Genomic DNA, 19665 nt, shown 5'->3' on the forward strand with positions numbered 1-19665 from the left:
TAAGCTGACATTACAACACAGGATTAGTGCAAAGCTTCCCTACCCTGATTTGATGTCCTTCCCTCAACAATGTGATTTATCCCCTGCTGCAGCTCTGTGCTTCCATAAACCCAGCTATTGTCTTGTCTGCAGAGCTCATCCCACCTGGATCCCCAGGGACTTTCCTGGGATTCCAGCCCTGCCCCAGATGGTTTGGTGAGCCTCCTTTGTGCTGCCCTGCTCAGTGCACTGTCACCAAGTGTGTCAGACCCTAGAAAATGCTTCTGGGCACCCACATCATGGGCTAAAGGAATAAACACAGCCCAAGGAATAAACACATCCAAAAAAATAAATACAACCCCCTTCCTTCTCATGTCTGGCCTGACTGATCCCAAAGACCTGGGAAAAAGGGAGACACCGGAGTGGGATGAGGCCACTGTGGTTATTCACCTCCAGGTACCTGAAAATGAGCCCTGAAAGTCCAGAATTGGTGTTCACACCTCTCTGGAGCCAGTTCTATCCAGGGTTCTGTGCAGGGATCTGCTGAAGCAAAGAGCTGCTCTGAAAACACATCCTGCAAGCTGCCACAGTTGTTATTTAAAGCTCCTGCTGTAATGCATAAAAGTAAATGTTCCCCTGCTTTTCAGGATAATAAATCCTGTCCTTCCCATTTTTTATGTATGGAATTGGCATGTCTCAGCTACATTAAGATTGTGCTTTCCAGGGCTTTTTCCACAAAAGATAACTTAATAACATTGCTAAATGCTGAGCTAATTAAAGCTTTCACTTGAAGTTACTCTCCCTTGTAAGACACTGTGCCAAGTGAGCCATTTCCAAATTTGCATCTCAAGCCTTAGAACTTTTTGTAAGAGTTGAGCACACAATTCCAAGCTTTTTGAACCAGCTTTTAAACTTTCCCAGATCCCTGTGCAGAATGTCTTATCCAGAACATCAAATTTGTATGTTAAATTATGGGGAGTTTTTTTAAAGGGAAATTGAAACTTTTGTTCTTTATTGAATTTTATTATCCTCCTTTACCAGTGCAGTTACTATTAGTGGTTATTTAGTGTAGTAATTGTTAATAGTTATTTAGTGTGGTCATTATTAATGGTTACTTAGTGTAGTTATTACCAGTGTATTTTCACTCTTAAAAGCCATATTAGAGTGAAGCTTCCCATGCTCTGGAATTACTGGAATGGTTGCCCAGCAGCTCCAGCCCTGAGCTGGCTCTCCCCAGTGCAGCAGGCCCTCAGTCCCATGAATCCTTTCCCAAACCCACCCCATATCTGCATTCTGAACAGATTCCACCACGCTGCTCCTGCTCTCTACTTTGTTGTTACAGTCCTTTAAGTGCCAGAGACCAAAAAATAGCAGCATCAATTCAAAGTCCTGCTTATTGAATATTGCTCCTTTCTGGGCAAACTGGGGACCAGATTCACTTGCAGGAGCAAAGCTTAAAGAATATTTTATTTTTTGTAAGAAAAAGAAAAATAGGCTGATTTCCCAGAGAAGCTTTGGCTGCCTCTGGATCCCTGGCAGTGACCAAGGCCAGGGTGGGCTGGGAGCAGCCTGGGACAGTGGGAGGTGTCCCTGCCATGGCAGGGGTGGCACTGGGTGATCCCTTCCAGGATCCCTTCCAAGCCAAACCATTCCATGATCATCTGATGATGATAAATTCATTTTATCCACTGTTAAAACTACAGGTACAGCAACTCTGTGTGGTGCCACCAGCAAAAGGGGCCTGATCCAGCAATGCCCCTGTGCCCAACCCTGCCCAGTGCTTTGGTGCCTGGAGCATTAAATGCAGAGGTTGTGCTTCTGAGCCACTGGTTGCATTTGTGGCTGCATTAGAAGGCTGCTCATGTTTCCCCAGTTAAACTAAATTACTATTATTTCCTTTCCCGCTCCCTCCCCCATCCAACTGTTGTTGTTTAATTAAGGGTAGCGTGCTGCTCCTCAGTGGGTGTTTGTTTATGGCCTGATAAATGTCAGGAATATGCTCTGGTGGGAAGTCTTTTAGCTGGGAATACTCAGGTCCTTTTAACCACTACTGCATCTGTGAAAAAGAAAGATTCTTTTAAAATCTCCTTTTCTGATGACTTTAAAATATTTTCATTATTAATTTAGAGAGAATGTGCAGTTCAAATTGTGCTTTGTACAATAGCCTTCTTGCTTTTTTTTTTTTTTAATCCTTGTTTGTTTGTTATGGTTACTTGCTGGCAATCTGCATGTTTTGAACCTGGAGAGGGAAACTGCACTTGTGATTTACAACAGTAGAGAATCTGTACAAGCTATTGTGCTGTGGGCACATTTATTTTTATTGGTTGTGAAGAGCACCTTTTTCAAAGCCAGCTGAAGCAGCAGCCTCTCTTTTCGGCTTGTAACCCCCAAAGTTTGGCCTGCAGCAGTTTAAGGACCGTGAAGCTGGGATGTGCTTTGCAATCAAAATTAAATCTGAAATTACTAATTTGGACAGCAGAGACAGTTGTGTGCATACGTTGCAGACTGAGGGTAATTTGTCTCCTCTGTTCCCAGGGGCTGCCCTTAGTTTATGGGATTAGATTTCTGACCAAGACCCTATTTCTTCCCTTCATCTGCTATTGACCTGAGCAACAGCAACAAAAAATAGTTACAAGTTCTTTATCACCTCAATATCCTAAGAAAAACCCTTACAGGGATATCTACATCTCTGTTTTTGTGTGGGGGAACCCAGGGACCTCTCAGGACTCCTTCCAGTTCAATTTTCTGGCTTCCCTGTGTAGGACATTGGAATATGTCTAGAAAGAGCAGAAGAGGTCCTGTATGTGTATGTGTGTATATATAGATATATAAAATTATTGTGCTATTTCCAATAGCACTAGAAGGTCAGATTTGAAGGGGAAATCCCCTTTACAACCCTTAACTCCCAAGGTGCAGTTGGATTTCTTAAACAAACACAGAAGTGCAGCCATTTATTAAAGCAAGCCCCAACACTGCCTGAGTTGAATAAACATTGATCATCTATTAATATTAAGACGGGTATGTCTTGCTGCTGCTTTGGCTCTGGATCAGCATCATCATTTATTAACATTTTGAAATAGCTCTGCAGAATGGATGATGCTCAAACTTGTGCCTGAAAAATCTCTCCACAGAGAACTTGGGAGGTGAGGAAAGCAGAAAAAATCAGCCAAAGTGGATGCAGGAAGTTCAGCCCCTCATTTTACCCACTTTCTATGCATTTTGCATAAATCAAAGGCCACGTTTCAAGTCTGTGTTAGATCATCAAATAGCTCTTTTCAAAATGTCAGCAATTCACTGCCCAAATAGCCTGCCAAATAATATTTAATCAATTGCAAATGGGATGCAGATTCTCCTGGAAACTTCGGGGAATAGTTCACCTCAGCTAAATGCAGGTAGCACTTTAGGTCACTTCCTGCACTTGCCTTGGCTGAATTAGGCTGGACAAAACTCTGATTGGAATTATTGCAGAAATGTGCAGAGATAAAGCTGAAGGCCAAATGATAATTAATGCAGCCCTCCTGTTGAATGCCTCTTCCTTAGCACTGGGTCTCATTAAAATCAATAGAAGGAGCACAGAACAAAAGGCCGTGTATTTACTGAGTTTAGCCTGTAGATAATGAAGTGGCAAATAGGTCATGCTGCCTGGGAATTTATTTAAAGCAATTTTATTTTGATAATGCCAGCTGTCACCAAGTGCTGCTGGCAGGGATGGTCTCCCAGTTAATTTTTCTTCCTACCTGAGCAAGCCTTGACCCTTGAAATACCAGCTCTGGGTGCACAGAGCAGCCCTGGGCAGGGGCCTGCAGGTGTGGGCACTCTGCACGGTAAGAGCAGAAACTGGAAAAGGGAATTTAGCCATCCACAGATGAGCAAATTTGCTGTCTTTAATTCTACAGTCAGATTAACTTTATACTTTGCTTTATACCACTGGGCCTGCTGAAAGGGTTGCATTGCATCTCCTGAGCTCCAGGTGTGCAGTGGAATGAGGAGATAACTTTGGGGTCTGGAGGAGAGCAAAGATCCCCCTGCAGGGCTCAGTCTCTGCCTGGGATGGCGTTTCTGTCTGGAGAAAGGGAGGTGATAATTTGGGAAAAGTGGGGACAGTGACAGCACGCTGGAAAAGATTTCCTTGAGCCTCAGAGCATCCCCTAGGGATGCTCAGAGTGATTTAATCAGCAGGGAAAGATTATTTAATCAATCATGAACCCGGGGCTGAATTTTTTAAAGAGAAGTAATTTTCTGCTCATTCTGGAAGGGAAGCAGGAAACAAGTGTGTCTGACAGAAAGCTGTGCTGGCTGTGGTGACATCCGTGACAAGAGGAGCCTGTGCCAAACAGGTCCTTGTGCTCCCGAAGCAGCAGAGCCCTGAACTCTGCTGCTGTTGCAGAGGGGCAGGCTCAGGGCTGTGTGCGGTGCCTGTGGGAGGTGAGGGGCAGCCCAGCCCCTCGGGTGCGGGATCCCGGGCGGGGTTTGCGGGATGCAGCTGCGGGGCCATCCCTGTGCCCCGAGCAGAGCCGGCTGTGCCTCGGAGCAGGGCGTTCATCTCCGGGCAATCCCTGCTCACAGCAGAACGCTGGATTAGCAGTGAGGAGCCCTTGTGATTAGAGAGATTAACTGCTGAACACATCACTCCTTCGGGGGCCAAGCCTCCCTTCTCATTTGGAGCTGGTAGCCCATTAAAAATGACTGCTCTGGCAATTAGGAACCCGCTGACCTGCACAGGGGCTTGTGCTTTAGGAGAACCTCGGTGGCAGTATTTCTGCCTGTTTGCTTGTTGGGCAGCCCGCATTCCTTCCTCTGGCATTTAAGGTGTTGCCTTCTCAGAAGATGCTGCTTTTATTGGAAGGAGAAAGACCAGGCAGCTCCGTGCCCCGGACACTTCCAGGGATTCTGTGCCAGAGCGTCCCCACCCCCACAGGGAGGAATTCCTTCCCACTATCCCATCCATCCCTGCCCTCTGGCAGTGGGAAGTTCATTCCCCCTTGTCGTACCATCCCAAAGAGGACTTTGGCTTTCCTAATCTCTAACCGGGCTTCCCTGCTGCCATGTAAGGAAAAAGGCAGGGAAATGGGACTTGTTGGGATACAGGGAGAAGGTCACTGTAGTCAGGGAAAAGAAAAGTTTCACTCCCAGATTCTTGGAAAAAAGAACCCTGTCAGTTGTTTATTTATTTATTTAGAAAGCACATACAGCGATGCACGGGGAGGGGACAGAGATGCAGATCAGGTGAGCAGAGAAATCCAGCCCAGAGGAAGAGCCAGACATCTCCCAGAGGATCGGTAGTACATCAGTCTAGGCGAGCATTTCAGCTGCTGTACCTCTAGATTAAAAAAAGAAACCACAGGGAGCCTCTGAGGAGAGGGAGTTTGCGTCCCCACGGGCGGGCTGGCTCTGTCCTGCTGCCCTGCCCGCTCACGCCATGGTCTCCTTCCTCAGCGTGCGCCGCTGCTGGCAGGTCAGGATGCTCGGGAAGGACGATTTCCCCTTCGTCCTCGACCTCTTCTTCAGCTTCTTCTGGTGCTTGAGGGAAATTCCCAGCTCCTCCATGATGGCGTTGAAAGACAGACACTGTGGGGAGAGGGGATGGCATTAAACGCTTCCCACAGGAGAGCCCGGCCGAAGCTCAGCTTCAGGTGAGGGCAAAGCTCAGCCAGGACCCTCACAGAGCCCTCAGGTGAGGGCAGAGCTCAGCCCAGGCCCTCATGGAGCCCTCAGGCGAGGGCAAACCTCGGCCAGGGCCCTCACAGAGCCCTCAGGTGAGGGCAGAGCTCAGTGTGAGCCCTCACGGAGCCCTCAGGTGAGGGCAAAGCTCAGCCAGGACCCTCACAGAGCCCTCAGGTGAGGGCAGAGCTCAGTGTGAGCCCTCACAGAGCCCTCGGGCCTCACGGAGCCCTCAGGTGAGGGCAAACCTCGGCCAGGGCCCTCACGGAGGCCTCAGGTGAGGGCAGAGCTCAGCCCGGGCCCTCACGGAGCCCTCAGGTGAGGGCAGAGCTCAGTGTGAGCCCTCACGGAGCCCTCAGGTGAGGGCAGAGCTCAGTCCAAGCCCTCACGGAGCCCTCAGGTGAGGGCAGAGCTCAGTGTGAGCCCTCACAGAGTCCTCAGGTGAGGGCAGAGCTCAGCCCGGGCCCTCACGGAGCCCTCGGTAGAGCTCAGCCTCAGAAGATCCAGCTGGAACAACTCCCTGGACACAACAGGTGACTGCACACTGCAGGTTTTTTTTCCCTAACTCATCTTCCACTGACTTTCGTTTAACTTTGGCTCAACTAAACATGTTTATGAGTGTTTCTGAAATTCCCCACAGGCGCCTCCGCCATGTTTTGGTGGCCTCGCGTCACAAAACTTACCCTTTCTCAGTTGTCCCTGACCTTACAAAAATAACAGATCTCATTTTAAACACCATGTACTTTAGTCACAAAAGAACCATGAGCATGCTGGAGGAAACAAAGAGTTTTTTTAAGATTTCTTTGTGGTTTAGTTATTTTTTCCTCATGAAATGAACGGACGTTTCTCAAATATAGCGCAGGCCTCAATCTTCTTCTTTTCTTTGGAAGGAATCTTTTCAAATATTGTGTGGAGAAGAAAGGAGATAATTACCACAAGAATAATGGAGATGAATGGCTTGGAAAGAAAGAAGGGATCTTCGTTCTTCCCACCATCACAACAGACATTTGGGGTAAGTGGAAACATATTTTAAAATCCACAGCTGGAATAATTACGTATAACACAAAGAAACACAAGTAGCCTTTAAGTGGAAGTATCTGGCTTTGCAAAAAAAAAAAAAAAATCCCACAACAATTGTTCTGTGCAAATATACATGAATAGATTATTTATATATAAAATCAAGTGATGGCAGCAGGGGGAAACAAAGCTTTAAGCTCCTTCCCTTCCCCAAGCTGAATAAAGTGAGTGACTGGTTCTGCAGCGAGCTCCTGTGCTCAGTGTGAATTTTGGGTCCTGTGGTCAGGGCTGCACACAGCTGAGATCCCAGACCGTGCCGGATTCATACCCCAACATTCTCCTTCTCTGAGGTGCTTAGTTTTTGTTCACCTACCATTTCGAGGTCAATTAAACTCCTGGTAATTGGTGCCGCTGCCCAGAGTCAGTGGGCGCAGCCAGGGCAGCGCATGCTGTCCTTTCCAATGGCAGCCGTGGTGGGCAGGCCCCTGCTGCTGCAATTGTCATTTTAATGGCCTCCCTTTGCTGAGGTAAGGCAGGCATCCCGGCGCTCCTTCCCCCTGCAGCAGCAGGAGGAGCAGGCATCCTCTCGACCCTTTTTGTATGCTCCAAGCTTTTCTGAGGAGCAGCACCGCTCATCCCCGAACTAATGAACCCAAAGGCTCTGGGTGGATTACTGCTCTCTGTGGTCTCAGCTTTGACTGAGTTTTTAAAATCTGGATTACAAAGTGAATCCAGAACTCCGCGGTAATTAAGGTGCTATTAACCCTCTGTAGGACTGATCAGTCTTGCTTTTGTTTTCCTTCCCTGTGTTTCTCACTAGCCTCCTCGTGTGTTGTGTTTAATCCCAGCCATTACTCTCCGCAGAGTGCAGACAGGGATGATTTCTGCAGGTGAAGGAGTGCATTTTACTGCCTTGTTAATAGGCTGGTGCTTTAATTTTCCAACGGGATTCCCATTACTCAGACTGTGCAATAACCACAATGCCTTTCACATTCATCTGCACAAAACACCCCCATGAAGTTCATTTTGCATCTGCAGACACATACACAGAACATATTGCTGGGAGGTTTTTAATATCTGATCTGTGGAGTGCCCAATGGCTCCACCTCCAACTGCTTTGAATTTTAAAACAATTATTATCAGGAAGACTCCAGGTTATTCTTGGGAAAAGCAGTGCAGAGCAAGCACAGAATGGTGTGGGGGGTTTATAGGAAAGCCATGGACGAGGAACACTCCCCAAGCCCAGGTCCTCTGAGCAGCACCTGCAAAGCAGCCTTCAAAAAGGGGATGTTGACATTGAAATTCGATTAAAAAGGGGAAGGTACTGTTCTTTTGCCTCATATTCAGGTGGCCAGACTGAAAGGGTTGCTTTAAAACCCCCTTTTTTTCCCCAGTCCACTGCTGAGGTCTGCCCAGAACAAGAGCAGAGTGGGCACAGATCAATCCCTTTTACATCTTCATGATGAATTTAACATTTTGCTTTCAGCCAGCTTAACTTTCTCATTCTGGCAGTGTCAGAATGCTGCTGGCCATGGCATGTAAAATGAGATGTCATCCTTTAAAAACAGACTAGGTTCTGCTCTCTGTGTGATGTGGGACTCTTTCTCTGTGCCCTTTGGTCATTTCAGCAGCTGCTGAAGCTTAGCAATGCAGCTCCCAAATCCTTCCTTACACTCCCATGCAGAGGTCTGTGCTAAGCTTTAGGAGAATTACAGACTCAGAATTAAAATAAACGAACAAACAAATAAATAACATAAAATAAAGTAGAAACAATGAAAAAAAAAGAGTTGTAGTCGGGATTTACCAATCTGTTGCTTCTGCTGCTGGGCTACCACTGAAGACAAGGTATTTTATTAATACCTTGCAAAACCAACCAAATAAAAATAAATAAGCCACCCAAAAGCTAGTGTATTGTGAGAACTGTGAAAATCAAAGGATGTGGGGCAGATTTCATTCTGGAAGAGCTCCTGAGCAGCTCAGGGACAGAGGAGGAAGTGCAGAAGTCAGGATTTTTCTGCTGCACCCATAGGTGGGACACTGACCTGTGCCTTGTGCTGAAAGAAAATGGATTCAATTTTGCACAGAAGGAAAAATATCCAGGATAGTTTCTTTTAGTGAGCAAACTGCTGCTGGAGCACATTGAGTATTCTGTCACACAGATGGCATGAGGAGAGGCATATTCTGATGGCAGGAGGAGATCCCCAAATTAACTCCTTTAACCTGCCAGAGTCTATTGAGCTAGTGACTGTCAAAACAGTGTGACACTAACCCAGGGATTAATTTAACTCTTCCCCACTTACAGAAACTGTTCCTTTGTGCTCTGTTCACAAGAAAAATCAGAAAAGCTGCTTGCTGCTCTCCCACATCACCTGAGCACCAGTGATGGTTTTTGATAACTGTTTTTGTAACTAGGGATGAGGCTCTGTCAGGGATAGCAGGAGCTGCTTTGGTGTCCCCCAGGGGAATTGCTGCCAGCCTGTGGGACAGCTAAACCCAGGGAACGATGCTGTCACTGCCACTGCCAGCTGGGACAATGTTTACCCAGCAAGTGACAGAAACGCTCTGCATCCGGCACTAATCTAAGGAACAATTACAAAACCGGTCCAAGCTGCAGCCCAGAGGATTTCTTGCGTGGAGCAGTGATGGAGATAAACACATTAGGCATCTTCCTTCTCCTCTGAGAGTTGAGAGGAGCTGAATTTAATTAGTTTTAAGTCTCTTCTACTGGGAAGCTGCAAATAAAAAGTGTTTTCTTAAATCAGGTATTCAGAGGACCTAATTCAGGTCTTTGCTGGAGAGAAGGAGCATTTTGTGGAGAGCCAAAGCTTTCCAGGCCCCATTCAAACAAGTTAAGAGACCATTCTGAGCAAGACAATTCCTTGCAGCATCTGGAGTGCAGCAGGAATTCCCGCCCCGGGATGGCAGGGGAGAGCTGGAGCAGCCGAGCTGCGAGCAGCACAGCTTTGTCACAAAGCACTCCAGCCTGCTGCCAGCAGCATCAGCCCTGGGGCGGATGAGAGCAGATCAGGGGGCACTGCTTCCTCTGCCTGTCCTCAGGAGCCAGGAACACAGACACCATCCAAGGGGGAGCGCGTTGGGTGTGAAGGAATCCCCTCCAGCGAGGCTCCTGACTGCTCTAGGGGGCAGAAGTGGCCCCAGGAAAACAGAGCAGTAACTCGTCTGATGAGCAGGAGCTCCGCTGGGCAGGAACACATAAAATAGGGCTGAGGGGAGGGACATGAGCTGGTGACACTGATGGAAATCTGGGACACAGTGGAATACAGGTAGGAAGGTTTGGGAACACTGGGGTTTGCCACAGTTCATGGCATCCCTCGAGCTGGCATTTCTGTGCACTTCGTGCATCTCAAATTGTTGACATATGTTTCTTGGTGGCAAACCCACATCCAGTCCATTGTCCCCTGCCCTGTCAGTCCCCGACTGGCTGAGGGCTGGAGGAAATCCAAGTGTTGTCCTCCCAGGGTGCAAAACACATCCAGTGCCAGCCTCCCACACAAAACATGCCACCAGGGTGCAATATGCAAAGCAATGCCAGGGCTTTGCTGTCTGGGATAAACTGCTGCCCGACTTTCCCACAGAGGAGTTTCTCTGTTACAAATGAACCTCACGAATTGCTCAACAAGACAATGGACTTGCTCTATTAATGGTCTGCGTGGGCGTTGCCTGAGGGTGCTCCTGTTGAACATGTCCTTAATGGTTACACGGCATAAAATTTAACTGATGGGTCTGATTTTGTGCTATGATAGTTACTTGCAGGCTTTGAGTAATGCATTTTAAATGGAGGAATTAAAATTCATTAAATGTTGACACAGGGAATAGGAGATGCCAGCTCACCATCCCTGGCAGCTTGTGACAGGGGTTCAGGAAGGTAATGGAGCCCTGCAGGGTGTTTGGGAGGTTCCCGAATTCAGAGCTGCCGGCCCACTTGCAGCAGAGACCAAGCTGCATGTTCCTCCCTGCTTTCACTGTTCAGCTCGGGTTGGGGAGGAGATGAAAAGGAGGGAAATCATTTTTCTTACCTGAAGCAGGTGAATTACCCCGGGAAATGACAGGGTGACAATTGCACCTGAGAGGCTGTGATAATTCTGAAAGGCTAGCACGCTCTGCTGAGCTCCCTGCTGGGGGTGTACTGATTTCCTGTGACACGCACTGAATCTGCCCGGGTTTAGGGCTTTGGCGATTCACTCTAGATCAGCTCACCCCCGCATTAACCCTTGGCAGGGCTGAGCCCCGCCTGGGCGCGATGCTCTCCCGGACACACCTTGCTCCTCTCCTGACTACACCGTGTGGATCGAGGGCTGCGCTCGGATCCCTCGCTCCTCCCGGATTAACTTGCCACAGTCTAACTCCGTGGATAAGGTGGTGCCAGAGGTGGAGTTGGACGGGTGGGGTTGCTTACACTGCAGTCCGTAAAAGAAACAAAAGGCCTTGCATGCAAAAGAAGAGAAATGGAGAAAGTAAATAAACGAACGAAGCAAAACTGAAAACAAGCATGAGAATGATTCAAAAGCCATTTAAATAAAAAGAGACTCAACTTATGGCAACAGAAAAGTCACGGATTGTATTCAACAATGCTTTGGATTAGCTTAGTGATAACACACCCTGCACAGCGTTTCCCATCTAAGCCGCTTATCTCACCAGGGAAAAGAGAAAACAATCCCAGAGAAACCAGACAGAAACACTGGAATCGCTGGTATTGTGCTCTGGTGAAATTGCTTCTGGAAAAGAGGCAGGATGTGCCACATTAACTCACTTGGTGATTCTAATTATTAGGCAACACCGTGCTGAGCAGCAGCAGTGCAGGTGCAGAAATGGGGTTGTGCACACGTGAGTGCAACCCCGAATTCTGTTATTCACCCCACTTATTGCTCAGTAAATTAAACCCCTGGCCTAAAGCTAAGACTAAAGCCAAGCAGACTAAAGTCTGCTTTAGTCCTGGCTTCAGGGAGGCATTGCCTTGCACAGACTCCTGCAAAGTTTCCAGGATATTCTGCACCATGTTAGCACTTAAACTAGACATTTTAATTATACTAAATATTGTAATTAGCTGCAACTGTTCTCCAAAACGTATTTGAATAAACGATCTCCCGAGACAGGAACAAAACAAAGATACCAATACATTTTTTATGCACTTTGTGCTAAAACGGGCTAAAGTACTAACTAGAAAGCTGCAATATGTGCAAATACATTAATCCTTTATCTCTGCCTTATCCCAAACTAGGCACCCTTTGACTGGCATATCCTGGGGTTGCTCCCTGAGCTGCATCTGTCTTTGCAGACAGTGACACAGCTTTGGATGCAAACTGCACCTCCCAGATCGAGTTCAAAATGTTCCTTTGTCCTCCCACTCGTCCCTGCTGCCCTCGGGGAGGGTCTTTGCCTCAACAGCCACTGCTGGCATTTATGTCACCACACTTCTAGGATAACACTTTGGATGGAGAGGGGAAATCCCTCATGGAAAAGCTCCTTTCCCACCTCAAAGTGCAAAGAGAACGTAACCCGCTTCGAGGTGGGAGCCTCATGTCTGGGAGCCTGGAGTGAGGAAATGGGAACCTTTGGGGGCTCAGGGTCAGGCCCTGGTCCTGCAGGGTAAGGTCCCCTTGTCCCTCGGGAAAGCCCTGCTGGAGAGAGGAGCCAAACAGGGCCACAGAGGGCCCAGGACAGAGCCAGGACAAGCTGCCCCGGGGCAGGAGGGGCTGGCTGACAGCTTAGAACTCTCCACGTTCCTGCTCAGCCCTGCCTCTTCCACAGGGCCGGTGGCTCTCTAAAGGGGTGTTTACACTCGGTTTTAAGGATGATCCCTACTCACAAAATGCTCTAACGCTCAGGGTGTGATTTACACACGGCATTTCCTTTGTTCTGCTCTGCCCTTTTAAATTGCTCATTACACTTCAGCGGAGCCATTACCAGTACTTCTTTGGCTCCACGATCTTACTTTACAGTGGCATCCATCACCTCTCAGCAGATCTCCCTGCTTTGAAGTGCATCCTTCAGCACTTGTAAACCCCTGGCTCTGAAAAAAGATGCTTTCTCGAGCAAGAGGAAAATGACTCTGGGGATTTGGATGTGCTTTCCCGTGTTACTCAAGTGGCTTGTGATAATGCCGTATAAAAAACCCAACAGCCCAGTTGTGCTTTATTCCTTTCCAGTGTAATTTATGCTGGAAGTCCTGAAGTTCAAGCAGAAACTGTTTGAGAAATTAATTGCCCTTGTTCTGCACTGCCCTGCTAAGCAGCACTAATTGGGCCGTGGGCGAGGCACCTCCCTGTCGTTATTGATAAATTATTTGTCACTAGAGCCAGGGCTGCCCGGTGAGAGCTCAGAAATGTGCACTCCATGGCGGAGGGGTGTGCTGCAGAGCCCGGCGGCGCCCGGGGCTCAGCCCGGCAGGGGCAGGGCGCGTCCCTCACCTGCTCGATGTCGCTGTTCTTGCGCGACTTGTAGATGAACTCGCCGATGGCCACGAACACGGAGAGCACCAGCCCCGCCGCCAGCACGATGAAGATGCCGCCGATGTTCTCCACGCCCAGGGCGCTGGCTTCCTTGCTGTCCTCCTCGGGGCAGCCGTTGCCTCGCCACCACTTCTCCTTCATCATGTGCAGCTTGCCCTCCTCCTGCAGCTGCAGGATGGCGATGGTGATCTTGTCCCTGTACGGGGACCCTGCAGGGGGACAGCGAGGCCTGGCAGTGCTGCAGGGAGCAGTGCCACCATCTGAGGCAGAAGCCTGCCTTGTCACAGGGGGGATTATTCCAGCTGGAAAGGCTGGAGGTGGGAAGGGGAGTCTCTGTTGGTGTCTGCCCTGGGGACTGGCAAGCAGAAGGCTCCCCTGCTGCAGTTATTTGAGAATTCATGATAATTGCAGGGTCTCCCAGTGAGGTTTATTTAAGCCTTGGCAGTGGGTTTCTTGTGAAGGCATTCCTCCACATCATATTTGAATATTGCTGTGAGCACTCGTTGAGAATTTCCGCTTTGCATCCCTTCTATTGACTTCAGCATCTGTTGGTTTTCCCTGCTGCCTGTAAATGAGGGCTGCCTCAGAGGAGCCCACAGTCACTCAGACACATTCTCTTCTCATTTACACCCACAGCTCCACCTCAGCTACCTACAGCTTGTAAGAGCACCGTGTGGACAAGTCCTTTATATTGTGATTTGCAACAATAGTGGCCCTGCCAGCTGAAAATAGCAACAATTTCATGCTTTTGGTTTGCAGGCCACCATTTGCTAAATGAGGTGTGTGCAGGCTCTGCAGCTTTATGGGCCTGGCAGTGTCTGGCGAGGAGAGGGGTCACACTGGGTGGCTCATTGTGCTTAGATTTGCTCTCACACACTGCCTAGCCTCTCCATCTTCCAAAATCCTGCAGCCTGTGCTTGTGAGAGAGACTTTGTGGGACCAGGATTTTGTGATGGCAAGGATGGGGGGTGATTCTGGTGCAAGAATGGTTCTGTGATTCTGTGAGATGCTGTTTGGCTCCAAAGGCACATGTGTGCTCCTAAATCCTGCCATGCTGGACTCCCTACAGCTGGAAACATTAGGGGTCTGGGCTGAAATGTAGAGCTGAAAGCCCTGCAGCTATTTCTTTCCCCTCCTTTAGCAGCACATTAATAAGACATGGAAGGACAAGACACTGGGGAATGGCTTCCCACTGCCAGAGGGCAGGTTTAGGTGGGATATTGGAAAGAAGTTTTTCACTGTGAGGGTGGTGAGGCCCTGGCACAGGGTGCCCAGAGCAGCTGTGGCTCTCCCTGGATCCCTGGCAGTGTCCAAAGCCAGGCTGGATGGGGTTTGGAGCCACCTGAGCTATGGGAAGGAGTTCCTGCCCATGGCAGGGCTGGGCTTCAATCCAGTCCCTCCCAGTCCAGGCCCTTCTGTGAGTCTCAGATTTTCTTCAACTGTTATTTCACCAAAGTCTCATTTTGCTGCACATTAAAAGTGTTGCAAACTGAACTCCATCAAGGCAAACCAAGCTTTAAGGCAGAATGTGTGCCAGAACTGCAAGGATCACGTGGCACTTCAGAAAAATCTCACTGAGACACTGCTTCTCAGTCCTTATGCACCGAAATAGCCTTGGGAATTCGGCCTCACAGCTTCAGATTTGTTCCTTATTTTGCTGTGCAGGACATTGTTAAGACACTTGTCCCGTGGATCCACGTCCCCCTTGCTGCTCCTCATTTCCTGCACCCCCAGCCCCGTCTGAGGAGAACAGTGTGAGGAACATTGCAGCTCCTCATTGGTTGTGCCACCACTCAGCTGCTGCTGGGAGAGCACTGCCAGCACTGGGCCATGCTGTGACCACAGCTGCCAGGAGACATGTGTCAGACTGTCCCAGATCCATCTGGGCAGCCAGAGAGCAGCACTGCTGGAGGCAGCCAGCTCTGAGAGCAAAACGTGCCTGCTGTAAGAATGCATGATTTGTGTGCTGGCTGTTAAAGACCCAAAAATAACAGCACAGAAAACAGGCCAGAAACACCTCCAAAAACTGGCTTTGCACTGAGGAGTGAATGATTACCCCTGAAAACAGCAGTGCCTCACAGAACAGAGAGCAGAATTGTTTGTGCCTTGTCCCCTGCAATGTGTAAGGCTGCAGGACTCATCCATTTCCCCTGTCTGGAAGGACACAGCTGAGAGGTAAAGTGGAGCAGCCAGAGTCACAGCACAGAATTTGTGGGGCTGTTCATTCTTTCCTGTGGTGTTTATGTTGCCATCAGGATTATCGTAATTCATCTGGAGGGTAACAGGCACCTCCAGATTTCTGCACTGGCTTTTAGAGTTTGTCAAGAGTGCCTGGAGAGCTGCACCGGTGGTGGTTTATTGGTGAGCTCTACCACCACCCACAAATCCATCTCCACACCTCTTTAAATATTCAGCACATTACTTATGGCCTCTGAGCTATAAACAAACCTCTTAGGCCAAGAAATACATTTATCTACTGTCTTAGCAGTCTCCCCAGGAACTGGGAAGAGCTTTAGAGTTAGAATTACCTGCATCAGCCTGCCACTGATCCTAGGGTTAAACCTGCCCTGACACATCACAGAATCCCAGAATCACTGCGGGTGGAAAAGAGCTGAGAGCAGAGTCCAGCCGGTGCCCAGTGCCCACCTTGTCCCCAGCCCGGGGCACTGAGTGCCACACCCAGGCCTTTCTGACACCTCCAGGGATGGGCACTCCAAACCTCCCTGGGCAGCCCCTGCCAAGGCCTGCCCACCCTTTCCATGGAGAAATTCCTCCTGTTGCCTACAACTGCTGTATTTTACTTGCAGAAGGTGTTCTGATAAAATAATACTATTCCTGGATTCAAGAATTCTCCTCCCTGTTTCTTTGGGAGCCATAAGGTTCTGTCCAGCTCCCTCACTGGAAATTCTGGAGTCATGGGCCCTGTGGTTTTAGATTCCCCTGCAGGCCAGTTAAGCATTGCTGAAGATCTGGTGTTAAGGGTCACAGACAACCCTTTTAATTTTTTTTTTTCCATACAGCCTATGCAGTCATTACTCTTAAATGCTCTGAGAGAAAAAACAGAGCCTTGGGGGTCCCTCTGAATAATGACAGGTTTATCTTGTTTATGAAATCAGTTGTTTATGAGATGCTTAATGATGCTGGATTATTCCACAGTGCTTGGGGATATCTATTCCCCTGAATTTTGCAGGTTTTTCTTAACAAAAAAATAGAGGTGCACTTCTCATACAAGAAACATCTTATAAATATATTTCACAGCTGCATTTCCAATGGCTGCACTGTCTCTGAGGGTTGCCATCTGTTCCAATTATTCCTTCATTGTTCTTGGTTTAAAGTGTGGCAGTTTTATAACCGCAAGGAAACTCTTGCCATGAGTTTGTCATTCTTGGGGATTTTAGCTTTTGTATCACTTTTCTCAGGGTGCCAAGGCTGTTCTCACACAGCCAGTGGAAAAATATACTTGGGATGTCATGTCTGTGACAATCTGTCTGCGGGGCTCAGCACCACAAAGAGTGACAGCTCCAAGTGCAGAGGTGTTTCTCCCTTATTTGTATCTGCTCTGTCAAGCAGTGGATGAACCAAGCCCCAGCTGGACAGGCTGGAGCACCCTGGGATAGTGGGAGATGTCCCTGCCATGGCAGGGGTGGCACTGGATGGGCTTTGAGATTCCTTCCAAGCCAAACCCTTCCGTGGCTCCCAAATTCTATGAACACAGGACAAAACCTGGCTCCCCAGCGCCAATTGTGCACAAGTGCACAGCACAAAAATATGGCACAATTTTTAATGCTCTACAATTAAAGATCTTAGAAAGGGTACTGGACATGCTAGAAAAGGTCTGCCAGAGAGTTCACAGAAATGGAGAGTCTTAAAGCTCTGCATTAAAGGGGATGAATTTCCGATTTATTTCATGGCATCAGAGCAACACTGAAGAACAGTGAGGACCAGCTGCAAGGTTCTGCATCAGGGAGATGCAGGGTTTGAGTAAGCAGTTTTCTTTGGGGCACATACAGAATCCCAGAATGGTTTGGGTGGGAAGGGACATTAAAGCCCTTCCTGCCAGCTGGGCAGGGACATCTTCCACTGTCCCAGGTTGCTCCAAGCCCCATTCAACCTGGCCTTGGACACTGCCAGGGACGGGGCAGACACAGATAATCCCTCCCAGGGAGGGATTCCTTCCCCGTATCCCATCTAGCTGTGGTTTTGTCAGTGTGAATCCATTCTCCCTTGCCCTGTTTCTGAGGTGCCAGGAGTGAATGGTTTGCCTCAGGGGACAGTGCTGTGCTCCGCAGCCTCTTACCAATGGGGGTGCCCACGCCGTAGCCCTTGGAGTCGATGAGCCCCCCGATCTGGGTGAGGTTGCAGTTCCTCTGGGTGACGTACTCGATGCTGGTGGACTCCATGAGCAGGGCGTAGTCGGTGGTGAGCACGCGCTGGATGCCCTCGTCGTTGTTCTTCACCAGCGCCGTCTGCTGCCTGCTGCTCATGAACGCCCACATCTTCTCGTACGTCGAGATTTTGGATTTCTGCCGGGGGAAGAGCAGGCACAGGGTCACTCCAGCACCCAAACTGCCCTTGCCACATGTTCCTCAGCCTCGCCAGCCTCAGTCTGGAGTGACAGGAAACTGGTGGCAGGGTTTCCTTCCAGCAGCACTCCCCTCTTACGGGGGAGGAATCTCCCGTTGTTTCCCACTTTCTTTGCAGTGCCAGGAATGTAATTACTGGCCTGGCTGTGAAGTGCTCTGGAGTTCTCTGGGCCCTTGCTGCTCCATGGATTGCAGCATGCAGGCAGCTGACCCAGTGCAGCTGGGCACTGCTGCCCTGGGACACTGCTGTCCCGGTACACTCCACTCCCACCTGTCAGGGCACTGCTCCCACTGCTCCAAGAGCCTGGTGATGAACAAAGCATCCCTCTGCCCCTGTCAGTTCATGTCACTCGCCTGAAGTCACATGCTTTAGGGATAAACTTTGAGAAACAGACCAAACCAACTCCTGCTTCGTGCTTCCCTTTGCAATCAGACTTGAGGACGTGATCCTTTTGCCACAGGGGTTAAGGGCAGTGTCTCCTCAGCCCCTCAAGCCCTGTCTTTGGTTTACAGCCATCTCAGCTGATTCCAGGCTCAGTTTTAAACACCAGCTTCAGAGGGATTCCTGTGAGAAGTTGATTTTCTGGTTCTTTGGGCTTTAAATGTTAATATGCCTTATCTATAAATTCAGTACCTGTGAATGTCACCTGCATTCCACCTCAGTTTGGTGAGCCACAGGATACCACTAAACTCTGAAGGTGGTTAAGTGGCTTTCCACAAGTAGTTACCATTTTTATAGCTCAGCTGGGAATATTTTTGAAATTGATGCTCTGTTTATGCACTAGACTGAGTCTGACAGTGAATTTAGTAGAAGAATGTATTCTTTATTCAGAAGAGTTTGTAAGAAAGATCTTGGCTTCTCAACTTGCCAGCTCCCATTTTTTTCCCTCAGGATGGATCTTGTGCCAAATTTTGGGTCTTGAATTTTCATTAATTTCAGTGGAAACACATCTGCACTTTAGAAGGCAGGAGCTGGCACAAGCTGCAACACAGGACTAAGATCTGTTATGATGGAGGGGCAAGAAAGCAGTGGAAGATTTATGGACAGGCTGGAAACAGAACAGGACAGCAGTCTGGAGAAATAAATGTGTGTCACTGCTTGTGGATGGGAAACATCTTGCCTTCAGCTGGACTTCTCCCAGATTTGGCCATTCCCACAGATGGGCAATGCTGCCTGGGGTGCTGCTGGCTTGCCCTCCTACAAGGTTTCACTGTCCTGAGCTGCCTAGGCCCTGGTTTTGGGGTATTTTCATCTGCTCTGGCCAGATCTGGCATCTCTACACAGGGAAAAGGCCAATTCTGAGGTTCCTTTCAAGGTCAGAACTCCATTTCCCCCCACCAATAATTCCAATTGCTTTTGTTTTCATTCCCCCCACTGTCTGGCTAAAAGTCACTGCAGAAAAGTGACTTCCTTGAAAAATATTTCATCTTCAGAATAATTTCTTTTCTGGGAAAACTGTAGCAGCAGGGACACTGGTGCTAGGCATTCCAAAGCAGTGGGCAATCACAGCTGTTAGCATGGGCCTGATAGACACCACTAACTACCAGTGATGTCAGCTTGGAGAAATGCAAATGGAGCTTTGGAAAAGCAGTGGGAGTACCTTGCTTTTCTAATATGCTTCCTGACCTCCATCCCATCCAGCAGTTACACTGTGTAATCTCATCTCCAGGGGCTTCCTGCTGCTGCTTTGAGCACAAAGTCCTAAGTCAAAACTCTTCAGAGTCTGCTTGGTGTTTTCCTTTGCCTGATGTCTCCAGAAACCATTTTTTCCATGTGTGTCCCACACAGTCCTGGGAACCAGGGGGATCTGGGCTGTGTCCCTCGTGTCCTGCATGTCACTCCCTTGTTCCTGTTCCCTCCACAGCCAGCAATGACCAGCACGTCGTGCTTCGCTTTGAAAAATGTGGGTCTGAAAACAATCTGTTCCCCTGGGCATTCCTGGGCCTGAGTACTA

General features: G+C 48.8%; 1 protein-coding gene across 3 annotated transcripts in view; it reads right to left on the reverse strand.

Annotated features, from left to right (window-relative positions):
- Positions 1 to 5391: 5391 nt before the first annotated feature.
- Positions 5392 to 19665, reverse strand: part of GRIK1 (glutamate ionotropic receptor kainate type subunit 1) — a 52401-nt gene continuing 38127 nt past the window's right edge. For 2 of the 3 annotated variants that reach the window (XM_039697042.1, XM_039697040.1), the window contains 4 exons: positions 17425 to 17650; positions 13086 to 13336; positions 10937 to 11102; positions 5421 to 5547 (listed from right to left, as the gene is read on the reverse strand). In XM_039697042.1, coding sequence (XP_039552976.1) covers positions 10953 to 11102; positions 13086 to 13336; positions 17425 to 17650 — 627 coding nt within the window. In that variant the 3' untranslated portion in view covers positions 5421 to 5547; positions 10937 to 10952. Of the gene's footprint in view, positions 5548 to 10936; positions 11103 to 13085; positions 13337 to 17424; positions 17651 to 19665 lie in introns of all 3 variants that reach the window. The other variant, XM_039697041.1, reaches the window with a different exon arrangement.

The sequence above is a fragment of the Passer montanus genome, unplaced genomic scaffold (genome assembly GCF_014805655.1).
Source record: "Passer montanus isolate IOZ18808 unplaced genomic scaffold, ASM1480565v1 scaffold116, whole genome shotgun sequence".
Lineage (NCBI taxonomy): Eukaryota > Metazoa > Chordata > Aves > Passeriformes > Passeridae > Passer > Passer montanus.